The sequence below is a fragment of the Lontra canadensis genome, unplaced genomic scaffold (genome assembly GCF_010015895.1).
Source record: "Lontra canadensis isolate GAN:19392208 unplaced genomic scaffold, GSC_riverotter_1.0 scaffold173, whole genome shotgun sequence".
In the NCBI taxonomy this organism is placed as follows: Eukaryota; Metazoa; Chordata; class Mammalia; order Carnivora; family Mustelidae; genus Lontra; species Lontra canadensis.
In genome coordinates, this window is record NW_022631167.1 from 1210599 (window position 1) to 1230012 (window position 19414).

At 55.0% G+C, this 19414-nt stretch overlaps 1 protein-coding gene across 3 annotated transcripts in view; it reads left to right on the plus strand.

Moving 5' to 3' along the window:
* Window positions 1-19414, plus strand: part of TMEM63C (transmembrane protein 63C) — a 69858-nt gene that overhangs the window by 29907 nt on the left and 20537 nt on the right. For all 3 annotated transcript variants that reach the window (XM_032846242.1, XM_032846243.1, XM_032846244.1), the window contains exons 3-10: window positions 168-230; window positions 3851-4012; window positions 4733-4812; window positions 5246-5327; window positions 9862-9899; window positions 15632-15774; window positions 17174-17222; window positions 18904-19012. In XM_032846242.1, coding sequence (XP_032702133.1) covers window positions 3863-4012; window positions 4733-4812; window positions 5246-5327; window positions 9862-9899; window positions 15632-15774; window positions 17174-17222; window positions 18904-19012 — 651 coding nt within the window. In that variant the 5' untranslated portion in view covers window positions 168-230; window positions 3851-3862. The remainder of the gene's footprint in view (window positions 1-167; window positions 231-3850; window positions 4013-4732; window positions 4813-5245; window positions 5328-9861; window positions 9900-15631; window positions 15775-17173; window positions 17223-18903; window positions 19013-19414) is intronic.

Consider the following 19414-nt stretch of genomic DNA (forward strand, 5'->3'; position numbering starts at 1 on the left):
AAAGAGGAGCCACAGACTGAGAAAAACTATGGGCGAAACACGCCTGTGATAAAGGCTGAGCATCCCGAGCACAAAGATGAGCAAAGACGCCCTAAGGGCTGATGCGGCCCGCGAACACAGCCTGGGTCCCTAACTCTGGTGTCTCCACCGCCTTTGTCCTCTTGCAGCTGCCGCGGAGCTGAGCGGAGCCCCCGGGCCTGACTCGGCCCCTCCCTGGAGAACCGACTCAGGTAAGGACCCGCTCTCCGAGGCCTTCGGATCGCGCCTGCGTGCCCCGGCCCTTCCCCAGCGGCTTCCTCAGCGCGGGCTCCCCCGGGTGGCCACTAGCAGAACTGCAGCTCCCTGCCGCAGCTGCCGGAGAGATGCCCAGAGAAAGGCTACTAGCTACTCGGGCTACTCTGACAGAAGGCTAGAGTTTAAAGGTACCGTGTTCAGTGTAAACCATTTTAAGTTTACATTTAGCTAAGCATGATTGTGTCAATAAATTGAGACGTGACCTGGAGTAATAAAACCGTGGGCAACCTAGGGCAGAAAGAGAGGGGAGCAGAAAAAGATAGGCAGGAGGCTCCCTGCTCCGGTTAGATGCTAATCTAGCTGGAAGGAGGGTGAGTTCTGGTGTTTTCCTATTTCTGCGAGTTAGCACAGGGAGCCCCACACCCCCAGGCCACCTCCCCTATCCTGCACACCTGTCCCTTCACCTTTATGACTCTTTTCATCCCTATCCCCCAAGCCTCCCCAACTCCGGCCAGCATTCCACGGTGTCCCCTGGAGCCCTGCGTCAACTTTTCATCTGACAAGTGTCTTTGGAATACGTCTGTGTTCCAGGCATTGCTCTCCGTGACTGACGAATCTTAACGCACCTGTCCCTCTTGACAGCACTGTGAAGTGGGTACTGGTTACTAACACTCCCCCCTCCTTTTACAGATGAGCAAGTGAGGCAGGGAGACTGGAAGTCACTTGCTTGAGGTGGCTAGTGAGTGTTGGAACTGGGATTCAGTGCCACAGAGCCTGCAATGCCCAGAAACACCCCAGCTTCTGCAGTGCCTCACCTGCCCACTGGGACCTGAAACCAGAGACTCCCCAGGATAGGACTTCCCATACCCCCCTCCAAAGCCAGTGGATTGGAGATACATCTTCCTCACTCCTCTTTGCAACGTCCAGACTCTTCTTCCTTCCTCCCTGCTGAAGGCTCCGTCTTGGACCCAAAGTGTTAGCCTAGAATCCCACACCCCATCTTGGGTACAGGCACCAACTAACCCCACCCCCAACCAGGTCACTCCCCTCCTTCCCGGAGGTGTTCCATTCATCACACCAGTGCTGTGCCGGTCTTCATTCTTAAAGATTTCCACAAAGGACACTCCAGCCTCTCCGTTCCTTGACATCACTCCCCCACTCACGCCATGGTCATGCCCTAGACCTTCTCACTACCCATAACGAATCCCTTCTCGGTCTCAGCGTCACACAGTTCAGTTTCCTATCTGTCAGCTCACAGCCTGTGGCACTTGACAATTCTACCTCCCTGGACCCCTGGCACCTGTCACTATCCCTCGCCCAACGTGCGTCTCCTTTCTCTCCTTACCTGGCCAGTCAGTAAAACTATTCCCTTACATTCAGTGCCAAGCCTCTTATTCTCATCTTGGGGAAACCTCCAGCCTGTTTAGGTCAAGCTGTGCGCCCCTTCCACACCTGCAACCGCACAGATGAGTACAGCGGGGGACATGCCCAGTGAGTCTGGCTGCTCTTGCTGTCGATTCAAGACCACGAACTTCAGCAGACCCTTAGGGCTGCCCGGCAGTCCTCCCAATTCCCGTCCTCCATTCACTCCACCACTCCTCTAGCTTTCTATTTCTGCCTTTTTTCCTGTCCGCAAACATCCCACATCTGCCCACCACCACCAGCATCGCACAGTCACCTTGAGACCTTGTTCTCTCCAAGGCTGAGAAATAGAAGCTGTGGGAGGGCCCGCCCACGAGCCCCGCCAGCACACCTGCCTCCCTCCTGCTGTCGTGGGTCAGTATCCAGCTCTGGGCCAAGGCCAGCTTCACTTGGGCACCAGTTCCCAGCCCTTCCCACGTCCTCACAGTGCTCCAGCGATGCCCTGTCTCTCCCACATCACCAGCTTTTCATTTTCTACTGGACCATTCCCCTTGGCATACCCCATTCTGCTACTTCTCTCATCCTAACCACTTCCAAACTCTCATTCCTTTTTGAAGGAGCTGTTCACGCCCACTGGCTCCAGATCTGCTGGCATCCTCCTCTCTCACACCTGTTCCAGTCTGGCCACAGACTAAACCTCCACGTTGCTTTAACGATGGCTGATTCCCAGTTGTCCTTTTACGTGGTCCCTCCCTCCTCCTGGAGACACTTAGCTTCCGGGACACCACCCTCTCCTGCTGTTCCTCCTTCTTCCCTGGACGCTCTTCTAGTCCCTTTCCCGTGTCTTCCTCCTCTGTCGCAGCTCTCTGCACTGGAACACCCCGAGGCTCAGACCTTGAGCTTCACCCTGTGCCCACTCCTTTGGCGATCCAGTCCTACGCCTCTAGGAGTCCTCTCTCTGCTGCTGATGCTCCCATTAATGTCTCCCGACCCTCCTCTGAGCTGTAGACTCAGCTCCAGCCATCCGCCTGGCATGTCCACTTAGTATATCCAGCACCCGGCTCCTGACCGCCTCCCACCCTGCACTTCCGGCTGTCACACCCAATAACAGCGTCTCCCCTCTTCTGGTTGCTGGACCTGGAGACCTCAGAGTCATCCTGGACTCCTCTCTTTTACACCCTACCTGCCACCATCCATTCTATCAGCAAGTCTTGGCTTCACCTTCAAAATACTTCCAAAATCTGAGCACGTCTCACCACCTCCTCTGTTTCCATCCCAGTCCTGGCTGTCGTTACCTCTTGCCTGGATTGCTACGATTTCCTCCGAACTGACCTGTTTCTATTCCTCTGCTTGGTCCACCCCTCTGTATTCTCAAACCAAGGGTCAGAGTGATGCCTTTCATACGTTTGCTGATGCACCACCAGCACCGGCCTGACACAAGGCACCTGCTCACTACATACTTGTTGGGTGAAGGAAGGAAGCAATGAACCTACTTTTCTTGAACGGGAGTAAAGACCTCCTAGGGTGAGACATGGTCTGGAGCCAAAACAAATTATCTTTAAAAACCAGAACAACTTTGGAGATAACTTCATGCAGCTCCTAGTCACTCCCCGTTTTCTTCGATGCTTCCCAATCTTCTCCAAGTCTGGAGAATATTGATGCCCATGACCCTGAGCCCTCACCAGATTGGCTCAAGTCCCTGGGCAGGTGCCAATCTCCCTGGTTCAAGTTCAGCATTAAGACAGTGACATTTACCAAGTCACCACTCTGTGCCGGGTGCCCTGCCGCTTTCCCTCATTTAGTCCTAGGAACCTTCTTTTGCTGGAAACTGGATCAGAGAATCATAGGATGTTAGACCCTGTCTGCACAGGCGTCCCGTGAATGCACTTCTCTTCTCCAAACGGAATACTCCCACTCTGGGGTCCTACCCGCCTTTGTGAAGTTTGTCCATGCAAGAAATGTTATGCAAGAAAAGCTTCACAAAAGTAGGAATAAGAAGATCCATTTGGAGGTGCATTTGACAACTCTTTCAGTAAAGGGATCTGGGCTCTTCTGCCGTCATGGCTCTGGGTTTGGGGCAGCTGCTGTCCTATGGGATAAGGCTGCATGGCATCTCAGGGCTGAGCCTCCCGCCCTGACCCGTTCCAGTCTGGCAATGGGCACGCAGTGTGCCCCGCCTCATCTCCCTGGCAGGCTTCTGTGCTTACAGAGCGAGAGGGTCTCTTGTCTGACCTGAGCGTCCCTTTGTCACCAGGAAGCTCTCAGGATGACTGTCCCACCGGGCAGCCTGAACACGATGGAAAAGACTCAGAACATGACATCGAATGAATGCTTCCCTTCCCGGAGCACCGTCTTGCAGGGACAGCCTTTTGGGGGCATCCCCACTGTGCTGTTCCTCAACATCTTCTTGTGGGTGGTAAGTCCTGGGCTCCGTGGGGGGTGGTGAGGCCTCGGCGAGGGGGTGGGGGGGAGGCGGGGGCGGGCACAAGTGACGCAGCAGGGGCCTCAGTGCTCCAAGTGCACGCCAGCCACAGCAGTGGGGACTTCCTAAATGGCAGTCCCGTTCGGGCAGTCCGGGAAGAGGGGACTGCGGGCAGAGGCAGAATTCCTAAGACTCCCTTCCCCGAGCTGCTGCCCAGAGACCCCACCTGGCCAGTGCCCTCGGGCCTCCCTTCTCTCTCCCCTTGCTGATTTCTTCAAGGAATGTTCTCTCTCTCTCTCTCTTTAAGATTTTATTTGAGAGAAAGAGTGCACACAAGCAGGGGTAGGCGTAGAAGGAAAGAGAGAAGCAGACTCCCCGCTGAGCAGGGAACCCCATGCGGGGCTCGATCCCAAGACCTTGGGATCATGACTTGAGCTGAAGGCAGACACTTCACTGAGCCCCTTCAAGGAATGTGCTTGTCAGATAGTTCCAAACATGACACCAAAGCTGTCAGTAGCAAACTCTGAGAATTCACTCTGTGCTGGGGAGCCATCCAGAGTTGAAGAAGGCGTAGCCTCCACCCTAACAGGGCTGGATGTTGGGGGGGGTGCCCAGGGAGCCCTTGGGAGCCTGAGGGATAGGGCCTACTCCATGGTGATGCAGGAGACAGCCAAGCAGAAGACGTAGCCCCACATCCCCTTCCCTGGCCCATAGGTCATCATTTTGGTTTACTCCTTCCTCCGGAAAGCCGCGTGGGACTACGGGCGCCTGGCTCTGCTGATCCACAATGACAGGTGAGGGGGGCCTGGGGGTCAGGATGAGCAAGCTGCTTGCCTCCTTGGGGGATGTGCTGCCACAGCCAGGACCCAGCAGGTACCCTCTCGGCACCCACTCCTGCCCTGCAACTGGCCCTCCTTGCAGGAAGAGAACGTGGTTGGGGGTGGGGGGTGGGGGGACAGACAGTCATCTCTGGGCATGAGGCCACTTTTCTCTCCGATCTAAGACTTTCTGGATCCCATGGTTCCCAAGCTACATTGGGCACCTGGCAACAAGGGTGCTTAATGGGGTCTGTCCCCAGAGCTCTGTGCTCAGCACATGAGCTAAGGCATGTCTGGTCCTGGACAGGAGCGTATTGAAGCTCTTGGCCTGGGGACCAGAGGCACAGCAGGCCCTGAGGCCTTTTCTCTCCTTTTCTGCCCCCCTGCCCACTGCTCTTCCTGGCCGCAGCCTGACCTCATTGATCTATGGGGAGCAGAGTGAGAAGACCTCTCCGTCAGATATTTCCCTGGAGATGGAACACAAGGACAAGGTGAGTGCTTGGCGGGGGGCCTGGGCCCAGAAGGTTCCTCGCTCTGGGCAGCAGCCCAGCCGTGTGCAGCAAGGAGCGAGCTCACACTCAGGGGCTTTGTAGCCCATGACACCAGACCTGGCAATATGACCTTGGACAAATTCCTCGGCCTTTTGCAAGCCTCCATCTCCCCATCAGAAAGATGGAACTATTCACCGTTCCTACCTCCAAGTAAGAGTTAATTAATTCTATCATTTTAAATGGATTTTTAAAATGAATTTTCCTGCTTTTCCCAAATCCTCAGCCCTCGTCACAGCCCGGGTCCTGCCCAAGCCCCCGCTCCAAGCCAAGGACTCGGGTCCCACTTTGCATAGCAGAGTCTCGCATCAGGCAGGGATCCCCTCAGCCTCCCACCCCTGCTACAGGCAGCCCAGTCTTCTCTTCCCTGTCAGACGCCAGTCGTCTACACACGCTTGTTCATTCGCTCAGCCCATTGTCCTGGTGCACCTGCTGTGGGCCACCCCTGGTCTGGGGACTGGGCAGTGAACAAAATGGACCAAGTCCAGCTTCATGGGACTTTCTCCCTGGCTGAGGGACCCCCAGACAGAGGCACACAGGACGGTGGTCAGTGCATGAATTCCAGGAGGGGCCAGGAAGGCTGGCCGCAGTCATGGAACGGAGCTGGAGTGTTGCAGAGAGGGTCGAGGACAGTCGTGGGCCCCGCTGCTGCCCACAGCTGCCCGTCTCCCTCTGCCCCATCACGGCGCAGCCGGAAGAGCTGTCTGCACCTGTGCTCTCCACTAGCCCTGTCCTCGAGCCCTGCAGTGTGGCTTCTGCCCTCCATCCCACCCAGACAGCTCACCAGTTGTCTCACGCCGTGAAACCCAGTGGACTTTCCTGAGTTCTCATCCCAGGTGATCTCCCCGAAACATCCGGCCCTATAGACCATCTTCTCTTCCTGAATAGGCCCTCCCACTTGCTTCCGTGACTCCGTCTCTGGGGCTCCCTTCTACCACTCCGTTGTTCCTCTCTGTCTTCTGCTGGCTCCTCCTCCAGTGCCCGCGTTTTCCTCAGCGGGTCCCAGGCCTCCCCCTCGCGCTCCTGGGCAGTGTCACCCATACTTGCAACCTCAACTGCCCCCTCCCCACAGACCCTTCCTAAATTTCCGTCTCCAACTAAACCTCCCTCTGGGCTCCAGGCACATTTATCCAATGGCCTTCAGAGTAGCTCCACATGGATATTATAAAGGCATTTGGGATTCAGTATGTCCAAAACATGCCACAATGTCCCTCCACACCGCCCCCTTCCTCGATCCCTGGTCTCAGACTCTACCCACCACCCACCCAGGTGACCCCCTTGCTGTGACCCAAGCCCCAGGCACAGCCAGTCCATGACCGAGCTGTGTTGCCGTCACCTTCCCGGTCTTGTTCCTCTCTGCCTCTCCCCCCAGTCCAGGCCTCCGTTGGTCTCTTGTTGGATGACCAGAGCGGCCTCTAACCAGTTTCCATGTCCACTCTTGTGTCCTGTGCCACTCGCTTTCCACCTGCCTCCGGGGCGCTCCCAGGAGCGGGGACACGCATTCCCCTTCACTGGCTCCCTGATGTTCTTGAAATGAAGCGCAGCTGCTTTGCATGGCCTTGTACTTTTGTCTCCTTCCCCCCTGTCCGGTCTCTCCTTCTCCTCCCAACTCCCCCATCCCTGGCCACATCAGCCACCGTTTAGATCCTCAAAATCGCCACCTCCTTCCCTCCACAGGGCCTTTTGCCGGCTCTTCCCTGTCCCCCACCTTCCAGTGTCCCCCACTCGGGGCCAACACGCAGACCCTTTGCTCAGATTTCAGCCCCCGCACCACTGCCCCAGGAGCCCCATCCACTCCACATGTATCCAGATCTTTTGTTCTCGATGCATGGAAAATGCATTCGTATCCAGATCTTTTGTTCTCGATGCATGGAAAATGCATTCGTCTTCTTCAAGGCTCTTATCCCAGTCGGTAACAGTCTCTCATCTACCCGATCTGTCCCGTGTGTCGGATCCCACAGCGAGAGCGGGTGCCGACTGGGTCCTGCCCGCCGTGGTCCCCGCACCCCGGCCAGCCTGCCGTGTAAGTAGCATCTGATAGGTTTCATTGAAGGCCGTGAGTGAGTAGAACCATTTTACTTCCGCTCTCATCCCTCCGAGAGATCTGGCAGGGTCTGCCCCAGGCCGTGTGGGGAGCCACAGACCGGTTGGTGTCTCAGTTTCTCCATAGAATACGGACAGTCACACCTTACCTTTCAAGGTCGTTCTCAGGTTTATTTTCAGAAACATGACTTCGGTTGGGGTTTTTGTGTACAATGGCAGAAAAGGTCACTTATTTTAAAAAATAGCTGAGAAATCATGATGGCAACAGCAGGCAATCACCTTGCAGAGCTAGAACTGAGGCAGGCACGGGGAGTGGGAGGCAGGGAGGTGGCCCCAGGAGCGCCCCAGTCACGATGCCGGGACCTCAGCCAGGGGCAGCAGAGGGGTCATTACCCCATGTGGTGGGAGTGAGGAGGGTGGGCCACTAAGAAAGGTACGATGAACCAACCACAGCCACTCGGCCTTGTCAGCTGAGTGGGCTCCTGCAGGGGCGAGGCACGAGGGGAGGAGGCATCCCTGCTCGGGCCCGCTGTTCAGCTGCTGAGATTTCTGGACAGTTTAGGCCTTTCATAGCTGTGATGGACATGCGGGGGAACGTGTGTGCATGGGTGTCTGTTGTCCGTGAGCGCAGAGAGAGATCGTCCCCACAGGCTCGCTGTGACTTTTGCAGGGGCCACACTTTTACTCATGATCTCTGCCCCTTGACAGACAGTCCAGTCCTATATGAATTCCAGGACGGGGCCCTGCCTCGTGTGGTATCACCCCTGACACCGTCCATAGAGAGGGGGCGGAAGGGAGTCCCAGGAAGGTGGGTCCTCCACCGTTCACGACCATGAGGGACCGTCCACAGACCTACTTGCTCCACAAATAAATCATACCCAGTTTGCCCAAAGGTGGGTGGTAGAGAAAGACCCCCAGGGCAGGGAGGGGTGGTCAGACTCTCTGCCCAACTCTTTCTTATTTAGTGATTCAGTCCTTCCCTGGGGACTTTACCGGTCAATGTCACCAGCATTCTATTCCCCTTCATTGCTCTGGCTCACACCTGGGCATCTGTCCTGATTTTATTTATTATTTATTGGGGGGGGCAGAGGGAGAGAACCCCAAACAGGCTCCATGCCCAGCACAGAACCCCATATGGGGCTTGATCCGACAACCCTGACAACATGATCCAAGCCAAAGTCAAGAGTCTGACTGAGCCACTCCCCCAACCCTTTTTGAGAGAGGGTCCTTCTCTTAGTTCCCTAGGACAGAACTGGGAAATGGTCCCCCCGAGGTGGACATCCGTCAGGCAACCCCAATCCAGGGAAGGGGACTCGGTGGGCCTTATACTGAAGGGAACAAGGAACTTGCTTCTGTTTCTTGCTTGCCTGCTCCCCCCCCTTCATCGCTTCCTTTTGGGCAACACCCCTTCCCCAGTCAGTGTGGTGCGGGGGAATGTCAGCCAGTCGGGCCTGCCTCTTCACTGATGTGTTTGTGGTCAGTGGAGTCAATCAAGAATCGCAGCTTGCCCAGATCTTGCTAAACCCTGCAGGGTCCCAGAAGGAAGTATGCACCAGGGTAACTTAACCAGCTCCCGGACCTGGCACACTCTTCCCAAGCACACTTCCTCTCTAGGCCTTCTACCGCCTCCATGGCTGAGGCTGCCTTTCCCTACCACCCAGAAACCAGACAGCAAGACCTTGAGAGAAAGACATAATCAGCAGGACTCTCAGACAGTAGAGACCCAGGGGAGAGAGAAGAGAAGTAGATGCCTTGGGGAGAGGGAGATCCGGGAAGCCCAGAGATACCACCAGGATCCCCCCTCCGGTCCTCTCTCCTCTGAGTGGGCTTTTTTCCTCAGACAAACTCCTGCCTGTGGCATCGAAGTTGGCACCAAGCCACTGCAGGGTTCATGGTGCTTGGCAAGGTGTAGGAGCCCAGGTGGAGAGAGACCCCCCTTCTCCCCACGTCCCTGGTCCATCAACCCCCCGGAGAGAGTTTTGGTTGGCCCCGCTTGGGTCACACTCCCATTCATCTCTGACCATGGGTGGCAGACCCCTACCTCACAGACAGCCCCCCAGACCACAGGCCTGGGGTGGGGGGCATTCCCCAGAAGGAAGCAACGAGAGACAGACAGAAAGCAACCAACATCCACCCCACAAAGGGTCCCTTCTGTCCCTCTGGCCCAAGGCTCACGAAGCCCCCATTTCCTGTAACAGGAAACCACATGGCAGGAAAGTCAACTCACAGCTCGCTTCCGGGGAGACCTCTCCCTGGACAGTCACTGTGGATTCCAGAGGGAGCCCACTTCCTTCCAGAACCCGGCTCTTTCTCGCTGCCATCTCTTGCCTGGAAGGAGGGCCCTGTGGGTGCTGCCTCACTCCACCTGGCTTCCCACAGCTGTAGGGCAGGCCCGGGGCTGGATTTTCTCACACGTTCTCTCCTTTCTCCCCAGGGCTTCTATTCCTGGTTCTTCAACACCGTCACCATGAAGTAAGTGCCTGAACTTTCTTTTCTTTTCTTTTCTTTTTTTAAGATTTTATTTATTTATTTGCCAGAGAGTGAGCACAAGCACGAGCAGGGGCAGGGGGAGCAGCAGGCAGAGCGAGAGGAAGAAGCAGGCTCCCCACTGAGCAGGGAGCCCAATGCGGCGCTTGGTCCCAGGACCCGGGGATCATGACCTGAGCTGAAGGCAGATGCTTAACCAGCTGAGCCACCCGGGTGGCCCCCCACTCCCCCTGACACTGCCTCAGCCTTGTCCAGGCAGAGGACGCCCTCTGGGGTGCCAGGGGCTTGTGGGAATGGGAACTGGACACAGCCCGCAGCCCTCAGGAAAGGACCACTTCCTCACACGTATGAATCCACCCCAGGAGGAAGAAATTCTTCCTGTTTTGCTACTTGTTTTATTTCTATGAGCACCTTCCATCATATTGAGATGGAAAAGAAAACACTGGGCAGAAGGGGGCCCTTCCTCTTGCCTCGGCACTGATGACCCAGGGACAGCCCCTTGCCCACTTCGCCTCCCGGATCTCTTTAGGGCCAGACCCCACTTGGCAAGGACACAGACCCCAGGTCCCCCATTTTCTCTTGACTCCCCCTTGCGTCAGGATTCTGACTTCCCGCTCCCGATTCTGTCCTGCTTCTGCTGAGCATTCTCCAGAGCTCTTCCAGAACTCTGTGCTCCCACTGTGTGTACGTGTATACACGTGCACACACGCACGCACGATCGTGCCTGTGCACACAGCTCTGTGTCCACCTCATAGCCCTGCACATTCCCAGGCACTCCCTAAATATCCCCCATACGCCCTGCCTTGCTGGTCTTTCAAACACCTCCTCTGGGGCCCTTTCTTGCCTGGGGTGCCTGCCTTCAGGTGCAGCTTTGCTGCCCCTCCCAGGCCACCTGCAGCGAGGGGCCGGACTGGGCCTGCTGATTTGCTTTCTTGGCAAAGGCTCCTAGGACTTCCTTCTTCCTGCACACGCCTCCATGCCCACCAGTCAAAGTCTTGGCTGGGAGCATTCATACACCCTCCCAAGAGCCCTCTTGACCCCCATGAGCCACCTCAGGGTGCCTGTCTTTCTCCAGACCTGCTGAAGGGGGCACAGGCACCCTGCCTAGACCCTGGGAACCCTGAGCTGGGCTTGGGACCATGGGTCTCTGATGTTTGAGCTCCCACCCCACTGATGGGGGGTCCCTGTGGCCTTGCCCCCACCCTCTACCCCCCATTCCAGTCTACCTATATCATTCATCAGGGTCCCCAGGAAATGATACCGTTAGTTTGTGTGTGGTCCGGGGACCTTAGCCACACGCAGGGAGAGTGGAAGGGAAATGATTCAGCTCTTGGCACTTTCTCTGGTTTTACTTTGGTAACTTCTAAGACATGCACGAGCTCACATTAAATATGTTTTCATTCAGAGAAGCATGAAAGTCCACCTCCAGCCCTCCTCCAGAGATGCAATCCCTGTCAACAGTTTCTAGGGAATTGTACTTTTTTTCCTTTAAACAAACATTTACTTTAAAAAAAAATTTTGTTTAAATGACCACCAAGGCATATGATCTTTTGGAGCTGGTGGCCTTGGGACACTCTCTGGGCTGGCTTTAGGCTCCTGGGTTTAGCAAAGTCATAAATTTTGGGCAGGATGGCACATTAGCTATCCCTTTGCAGAGGTGAGAGGGAGGGGCTCCCGGAGTTCCTGGGCCTGTCAGAGCTGACTGCATCCCCAGTCCTGGGTAGCTTGAGGCTGACTCTCTGGATTTCCTCTGCCATCTGCTAACACGTCAATGGGTGTATACAGGGTGGGGAGAAACATGTTTGTATTGCAGGAAAGAAGCGTGGCAAATACAAGACTTTATGTGGTAGGTGTCTCTGTGGTGCGTGTGCAAATATGAAATTAAAGAGGCACATCAATCCATTGGTGCAAATCTGCATGCAGCTGTTGGGGTGTGCATGCCTGGACCTGCAGGTCAGGGGAGGTCAGTGTGCATCAAGTGCGTGTGTCTGGGTGCTGATCCCCGACTTCACCCAAAGCCACCTCCGTTGGGAACCCATCATCCGGGAAGGAAGGGAGGCTGGCCGTTGCACTCTGCCTCCTGTACCCTTTGGGATGTCTAGAAGACAGCCTCACAAATTTGCTGAACAGGGACAGGGACGCCTGAGTCCCTGGACACAGAGTCCAGGCAGCATAGTTGGAGAGACAAAGGTTAACAAGACTCCCTACATATAATTCATAATGAGGAGGTTATAACTGCCAGACAAGGGGCATTTGGGGGAGCAAGAAATTAATTCCAACTGGGGGTTCAGGAGAAGCAAGTTTTGAGCTAGGTCTGGAAAGACGGGAAGAATTTCCTCAGTAGGTCCAGTGGAGGGCCCATCACAAAGAAATGGCTGCATGAGTGCAAGTTTGGGGCAGAGATGGGCAGAAGCATCCAGAAGTGGTCAGTCCGGTGTGGCTAGAACCAAGGATACATGGCAAGAGAGAGGCTAAAAGACTGGCCTGGAAGCATCAGTAGGACCTTGACTGCCATGCTAAGGATCCTGTGCTTTGATCTAGAGCAGTAGAGGTCCCATTCCTATTTTTGAGCAGGCTACTCAGGGTGAAAATCTGTAGGCAGGAGTATGGGCCGGGTGGGGGTTGCTGGCTGTGGACAAAGTCCAGAGGCAAGGTGACCATCTAAGGAGGCTTTTCTGGTGTCTGTGTGAGAGGGGGTGCTGACCAAAGGAGGAGGCAAAGGGAGAGAGATCATGGGGCTCATAGTCCATGGGCTGTGGTCTCCACCTGGCCTCCAACTGGTTAAGAGAAGGAATGATCCAGGTCTGGTTTCTGGGGAAAAAAGCGATGCCACTGGTTGGGAGCTGATGAGATACTAAGGTGTTGGGGAATGATGGATTATGGCCAGGGCAAACCCGTATGTTGACCAGCAAGCTATTGGAAGACAGGATTCGTTAAAGCTTTGGGGAAGGGTCAGAGCGGGAGGGCCTGGCCTGGGAGATGGCTGCATGAGATCCTAGTTGAAGTTGTGGGAGCAGATCGATTACCCAAAGCAGGAAGCAAGATCGAAAAGAGAGTGTCGTGGGAGCAAGGAAGAGGCGGCCACCTCTAGGGCTGGACTCACTAAGGCTGCGAGGCTGTGGGGGGCAGCGTGCGAGCTCTGAGCTCCCGGCTGAGTGGAAGGAGAGCAAGAGAGGGCGTGGACATCGTGATTTGGGTCTCCTTTAGGAGGGCAATTCCAAGGGTAAGTAGAGGCAGAGGGGGAGAGGGGGGCAGGAGGAGGGAAGCGGGTCAGGGAATGGAGGCTTGAGGAGTTTCTTGTATTTCAGAGTAGCCGATGTGCCCTTGAACCCGGTGGTAGCTCCAGGGTGTGGAAAGGTGGCTGCAAACTTGAAGATGAGAGAGGACAGTGGATACAGTGGGTCTCCAGAAAGAGGCAGCAGAAGGGAAACGACCAGGGCCATGAGGAGAATTAGTTTTGAGGAGGAGAGTGGTGGCTGGAACGCTGGGGTTCAGAAGGGGAAAAGATGGGGTAGAGGAATGCAGACAGACTCAGAACCACAGGCTGTCCCCGGAGCTGTAAGGTAGGCTGCTGAGGATAACCTGACTTCCCCCCAGAGAGATGCAGCAATGGGCCCAGTGCCCAGTGCAGTGCGGGGAGCAGGAAGGAAATCCCCGTGTCCTTGGTCCCACCAGCTCCCCTCGGCTCCCTCCTGAGCCTGGAGGCTCTCTCAGCCCCATCCGTGCCTCCCCCTGAGGCACGCTCCTGTCAGTGACCAGGGCTTGGCACCCAAGCCAGCAGCAGCAGGACCTCCCTTCATTCCCCCTCCCAGCACCCTGCCTTCTCACCAGTTCCCAACCACTCCATTCTCGGAATTTAATTCTCAAGTCCAGGGCAGGAAGTATTTCAACGGCTTGCAGTTAAAAAAAAAAAAAATCAAGAACTCTAAATAATTCCCTAAATGGGGATTATTGAAATGCCTTGAAGATATGCTCTTTATAGTATTGTTTAAAAATAACTCTGAATCCCGGACTGGATGCTAGAAGTTGCATACACCCTCCAAGCCCGACCGGAGAGCAGGGGTGAGTAAACTGGGACGTCCACCGGCGGAGTGGGGAGGTCACCTTGGTACTGGGTATGAACCAGGGCTCCGTAAGCAGAGGCCACAGTCACCATTACCACCATGCGGCCGTGAACCCTGTAGACAGACCGTGAAACGGTCAGAGAAGGCTTCAGGTTAAAAGCTAAGCAACACAGCAACACACGACATATACAACTGCTGTTTATACCTTAGTCACGGAGTTGAATCGGCAGGACGGCGGCAAAGCAGAGGCAATGGACCAAAATGCTTCCTGGATGGGACCGCAAAGCAGATCAAGGATTAGAATGTTGCTGGCCCTCCAGGAGCCCTCCTCCGGCTCCCTCCCAACCCCCCTGTCACCTCCCTCTACCTCCCTCTCTCCAAAGACAACCAGTATCCTGATTTCTCACTCCCTGTTCAGGGGTGCCTGTTTTTGAACTCCGTGTATGAAAACATTCCGTGTTGGGTCTTTCACCTAACATTGTGTTTGTGAAGTCCCGCTATGGTCATTCATTTTTTTTTTTTTAAGATTTAATTTATTTATTTGACAGCGAGAGGGAGTGATCACAAGTAGGCAGAGCAGCAGGCAGAGAAAGAAGGGGAAGCAGGCTCCCTGCTGAGCAGAGAGCCTGATGTGGAGCTGGATCTCAGGACCCTGAGATCATGACCTGAGCCAAAGGCAGAGGCTTAACCCACTGAGCCCCCCAGGTGCCCCATGGTCATTCATTTTTATCTCCATATAGTATTTCACTCTATATAGAATGTGATCTATGTATCTCACATAGGAACATACACTTCTGTATCTCACAATTCTTTTATTTTAAGGAGGCTCCATGCCCCTCAACTCACACCCCCCGAGATCTGGAGTTGCACGTTCCCCCAGCTGAGCTAGCCCGGGCCCCCGAAATCTCACAATTCCTGTGTCCATTTCCACCCTTGGTAGACATGCAGGTTGTCTGGGGCTGTTGGAAATGATGTGTCTGATATTCCTCTACATGTCTCTTGATCCACGTGTCCGTGTGTTTTCCCTGGGAGTGGAGTTGCTGGGTCACAGGTTGTACGTATGTTCAGTTTCCTTGATCATACAGCTTGCCGAAGCGGTGGGGCCAGAGTGTGTCCCCATGCGTGGCAGAGAGCTCCCAGGGCCACCACACCCTCGCCGACACTTAGTAGCGTCTGACTTTCTAACCTCGACTCCTCTGGCACTGTGGAGTGATAGCTCATGACGGCTCCCATGAAAATTCCTTTTTAATTTACAAATTAAAAGAAACCACTTAAAAAAAAAATCGGATGCAATTCCATATCACTACTGGTTTGTCTGGTGCCCGTGTCAAGCGCTCAGCCTATATGAAGAAGCAAGAAGAGAGAGAATGACTGCTTGATTTCAAAAGTGCTTCTGGACTCCCGTGTGTGCATGTGCGTGTGTGTGTGTGTGTGTGTGTGTGTGTAACAGCTTCTGCCTTGGATATGTCTGGGAAATACATTTCAGACATGACATAGGCTTTGAGATAAAGGCTGATCTTTCTAACAAGAAAAAGATAAATAAAAATAAAAACTTAGGAGTAGGGTGATAATCTCCTCCTCCTCTACCTCCCTCCAGTGGCGGCCGTGGCCGCCCTGGTGCCTGAGGAATGTCCTTGTTTGTGTGTCTTCCAGGAACGAGGATCTGATCAGCAAGTGTGGAGATGACGCCCGCATCTACATCATGTTCCAGTACCACCTCATCATCTTCATGCTTATCCTCTGCATCCCGTCCTTGGGTATCATCCTGCCCATCAACTACACCGGCACCGTTCTGGGTAGGCGGAGTTCAGTGAGCCCAGGGCCACGGGAACAGGAGGACAGCCCGAAGGCAGGACAGAGCTTGGATCTCAGTAGTCTAGAAATCCAAAACCAAATCCCACGTCTCAAAATTAGTTATGTGACCTGAGGCGCCTCCAAACTTCAGTTCTCCCACATGGAGACTGGAGATGAGACGTCCGTCGTCCCAAGATTGGCTCAGGACTTGGGACAGCAGGTGTGCGGTGGGAATTTAGCCTGGAACTGAAGGCTTAGTGGCAGCCCCACACGGCACCTGGTGAGGTACCTGCTAGGCCTTTCGATGGCATGTGACCTACAGCAGAGATCCCCGACCTTGATCTTTCCCCTGCCCCTGGGGTGACAAACATGGCACTGGAAGTGCCAAATTGGTCTCCTAGGAAGTCTTGCTATTCATGTTATAAATGGGCAGGTCCTTTGGACAGACTGGGCTTGGGCTTCAAAGACAGACTTGGTTCCCCCGCTTTGACCCACATCAGCTTCCCAGAAAATACATTTGCCCAAACTAGCAAATCATTTCATCTTCTATTCCTCAGGCAAAGGGTCCTCAGCTGTCGGGGGGATTGGGAGACAACGTGTGTCCAGTGCCTGGCACGTAGTGAGTGCTCAGGGACTAACAGCCAGTATTTCACTTAACATATGAGGAGGGACAGAGCTGGAGGCTGCGTAATAAGGTGGTGTCTCTTAGCCCCCAGATGCCCAGGTGGCAGCCAGTGGCGCCCTGGTTCCTCCCAGGGCTATTTCTCTAGCCAGAGCTAGGCTTCAGGTACTTCAAGGTAGCCCGCAATGTCCATGCTCCCAAATACGGCTACCGGAGTCAGCAACCTCTGCCTTTCCCAACTCTCTTCCTAACAGCCAATGCATTGGCGATGCTATTTTGTATATTATGTATTTGTTATATTAATGCAGGATTTCTGGACATGTTTCCTAACACCCAGAGATGTCTAAACCGACAAGCTAATACACTTTGCCGGGAGGATTTACTCTGTCACGATGAGGCAACGTGACATTCTTGTCGTGATGGTTGCCGTTGGTGTTAGCCTTGCTGGTTTCATCCTCCACTCGTGGTGGGGCCCTGGGCTCCTTCAATAAGCAGTTACTGGTGTCTGCCACACTCCACTTGGACACTGGGGATGCCACACGAAGACGTGGTCTCACATCACGGCCATAAAGCCCCATCCAGGAGTCCCAGGGGGAAGAGGGGTCTGCTGGTCTTGTTGGGAGTTAGGGGCAAGTTCTCAGGAACGAGAACGAAGGGCAGGACATGGGCAAGTGTCTCCAGACCCCAGGCATTCGTTCAGGAGCCTTGAATTCAAGCGGCCCCTCAACTCACTCCGTTGAAGAACCCGCCTTGAGGTCAGCCACTTTCTTCTCTTCCAGATTGGAACAGCCACTTTGGTCGGACCACCATTGTCAATGTCTCCATAGAGTAGGTACCTGATCCTCTTCCCTCCTGGTCTACTGGCTGGGGCACTGGTAGGGAAAGAAGGTCTGGCGTGTGGGTCGAAAACATGGGGACTGCTTTGCTACTAAGAAAGGCCTGGTCTCCTTGGGACCCATGTACTGTGGGGGGGGGGGGGGGTGGTGGAAGACGTTGCATCCTCTTGGTGCCTCGGTGTCCCCAGATCTGAAATAGGTAGAACTACCCTAACTGGCCACTCCTGAAGATCTGCAAAGATTGTCCTGTTTGTTTCCTACGTGCAACCCTGAAGCGTCAAGGACCCCGTAGCAAGCAGAGGCTTAAGATATTATTTCCTGCCTACAAAATGGTGTCTGCCATCCCTCATATAATGAATGAAGGGTAGACCCGATTCCCATACAGGAGGGTGGGGACTGAGGACCCATGTGACCTGGCTTTATGCCCCTCCGTACTCTGTCAGCTGACCCTGGCTCTGGGGCCATGCACACCCACCCTAAGCTTCACTCCTAGTCTGGGGGGAGGCAGGGGAGGACAAGTGTTGGATGTGCTTTGTGGATTTCAACAGCAGCCAACCCAACCGGTGGCTCAACCAATGTGTACCGAGCCAGATGGGCCCTGCCAGTCCACCCTGAGGAAAGAGGCCAACTGGGGGTCTTGGCCATGCGTGACCGACTTCCTGACAAAGCTAAAGGGGCAGGTCCAGCAGGTGTGCGTGGGGGTCCACACGTCCTCAGCCCCACTCCGGCCCTTCTGCCCCTTGCCCCCTCCAATCCATCCAACTCCAGAGCAGAATGGGGCTCTGGCCTCTTCCTCACCAGCGTCTCCCAGGCCAGCCACCTGCGTAAGGTGCCTACGCCTTCCCGACAAGATGTTTTAGTAGGGCAGTAAAGACCCTTCAACATCCATAAAGCCATATTGACAGATAGCTGGAATGTTTCCTTAGAAACTGTAGAAACTCACCACCTCTGAGGACACGGAGGACTGAGACACCTAGCTAGATGGGGAATATTTGGTGAAACATCAGGCACCAGGACAAGTATCGAGGAGAGATTGTGAAACAAGGCAGCTTTTCTCTTCTCAAACCGTACCAAATAAGGTGGGCCCTATTTCTGAGCAGTCCTCTTGGCCACATGCCTTGGGACAGCATTATACAAGCCCAAAGTCCTGGTGCCACCCATCTTCTTGTCCCAGGAGAGGCAGAGCGAATCCGCTGGGCCCTCCTCCCTCAGGCCCGAGTAGGACACCCTATCCCTCACCACCGAGGACAGATGTCCCCTCTGTTGGGCTGTCAGGCAGCTGTGGGGGCGTGAGCTGAAGCTACCGGCAGCCCTATGTGGCAGTGAGAAGTCCCTGGGCATCCGCTGCTCACCTCCCAGTGCTGCCACAGCTGGGAAGGACCTCTGCCTCTGACCCTCATTTCCCCATGGATAAAACAGAGATAGTCACAGTAGCACCCTCACATGGTGTGAGAATCTGGTGAGAAAATGTTCAGAAAGCATCTCGTCCCCCCCGGATCTGGCATGTAGTAAGCCCTCAGTCAATGTTAGCCTGCGGTAGCTGGCATGGGCCTCCCCCTTCTTACCATGGCCGCTCCCCCTTCTAAGGAGCCCGAGTGTCTGAGGGTGGCCCAGGGGAGACTGTCTGGGTGGGAGAGGGTGGTCTCACCCCTCCTGTGTCTTGTTCCTGGCAGGAGTAAGGTCCTGTGGTTGCATAGCTGCTTCTCCTTCCTCTACTTCCTCCTCAACCTCGTCTTCATGGCTCACCACTGCTTAGGGTTTGTGCCCAAGAGGAGCTACAAGGTGAGTAAGTGAAAAGAACTCCAGACCTGCTCCCTCCTAACCAGAGCCCTCGCCTGCTGGTCCATCCCACTCCTGACCTTCAGAGGCATCCCCCAGTTCCATATAGTCTGCACAGGGTGGGCGGGGGGGCGTCTCTCCCGAGCAGGGCAAGCCTCCTCCCCTTGGCCCCTGAAATCGTTACCCGGCCCCTAGCACAGCTGTCCTGGTTGGCGAACCACTGGAAGGCTTCCAAACCGGTCGGTATACCGCCACTCCCAGGTGCCTCCTACCCTGTGCCCTGCTGCCTAGCCATTCTCTGAAGACCCCTGGCTCCCCACCATCCACAGACTAAAAGATTAACCCTAGTGCTCCATGCCCTCTGCTGGGGAGTGCCCAAGTTCCTTGCCCTTCCACAGTCCCTGA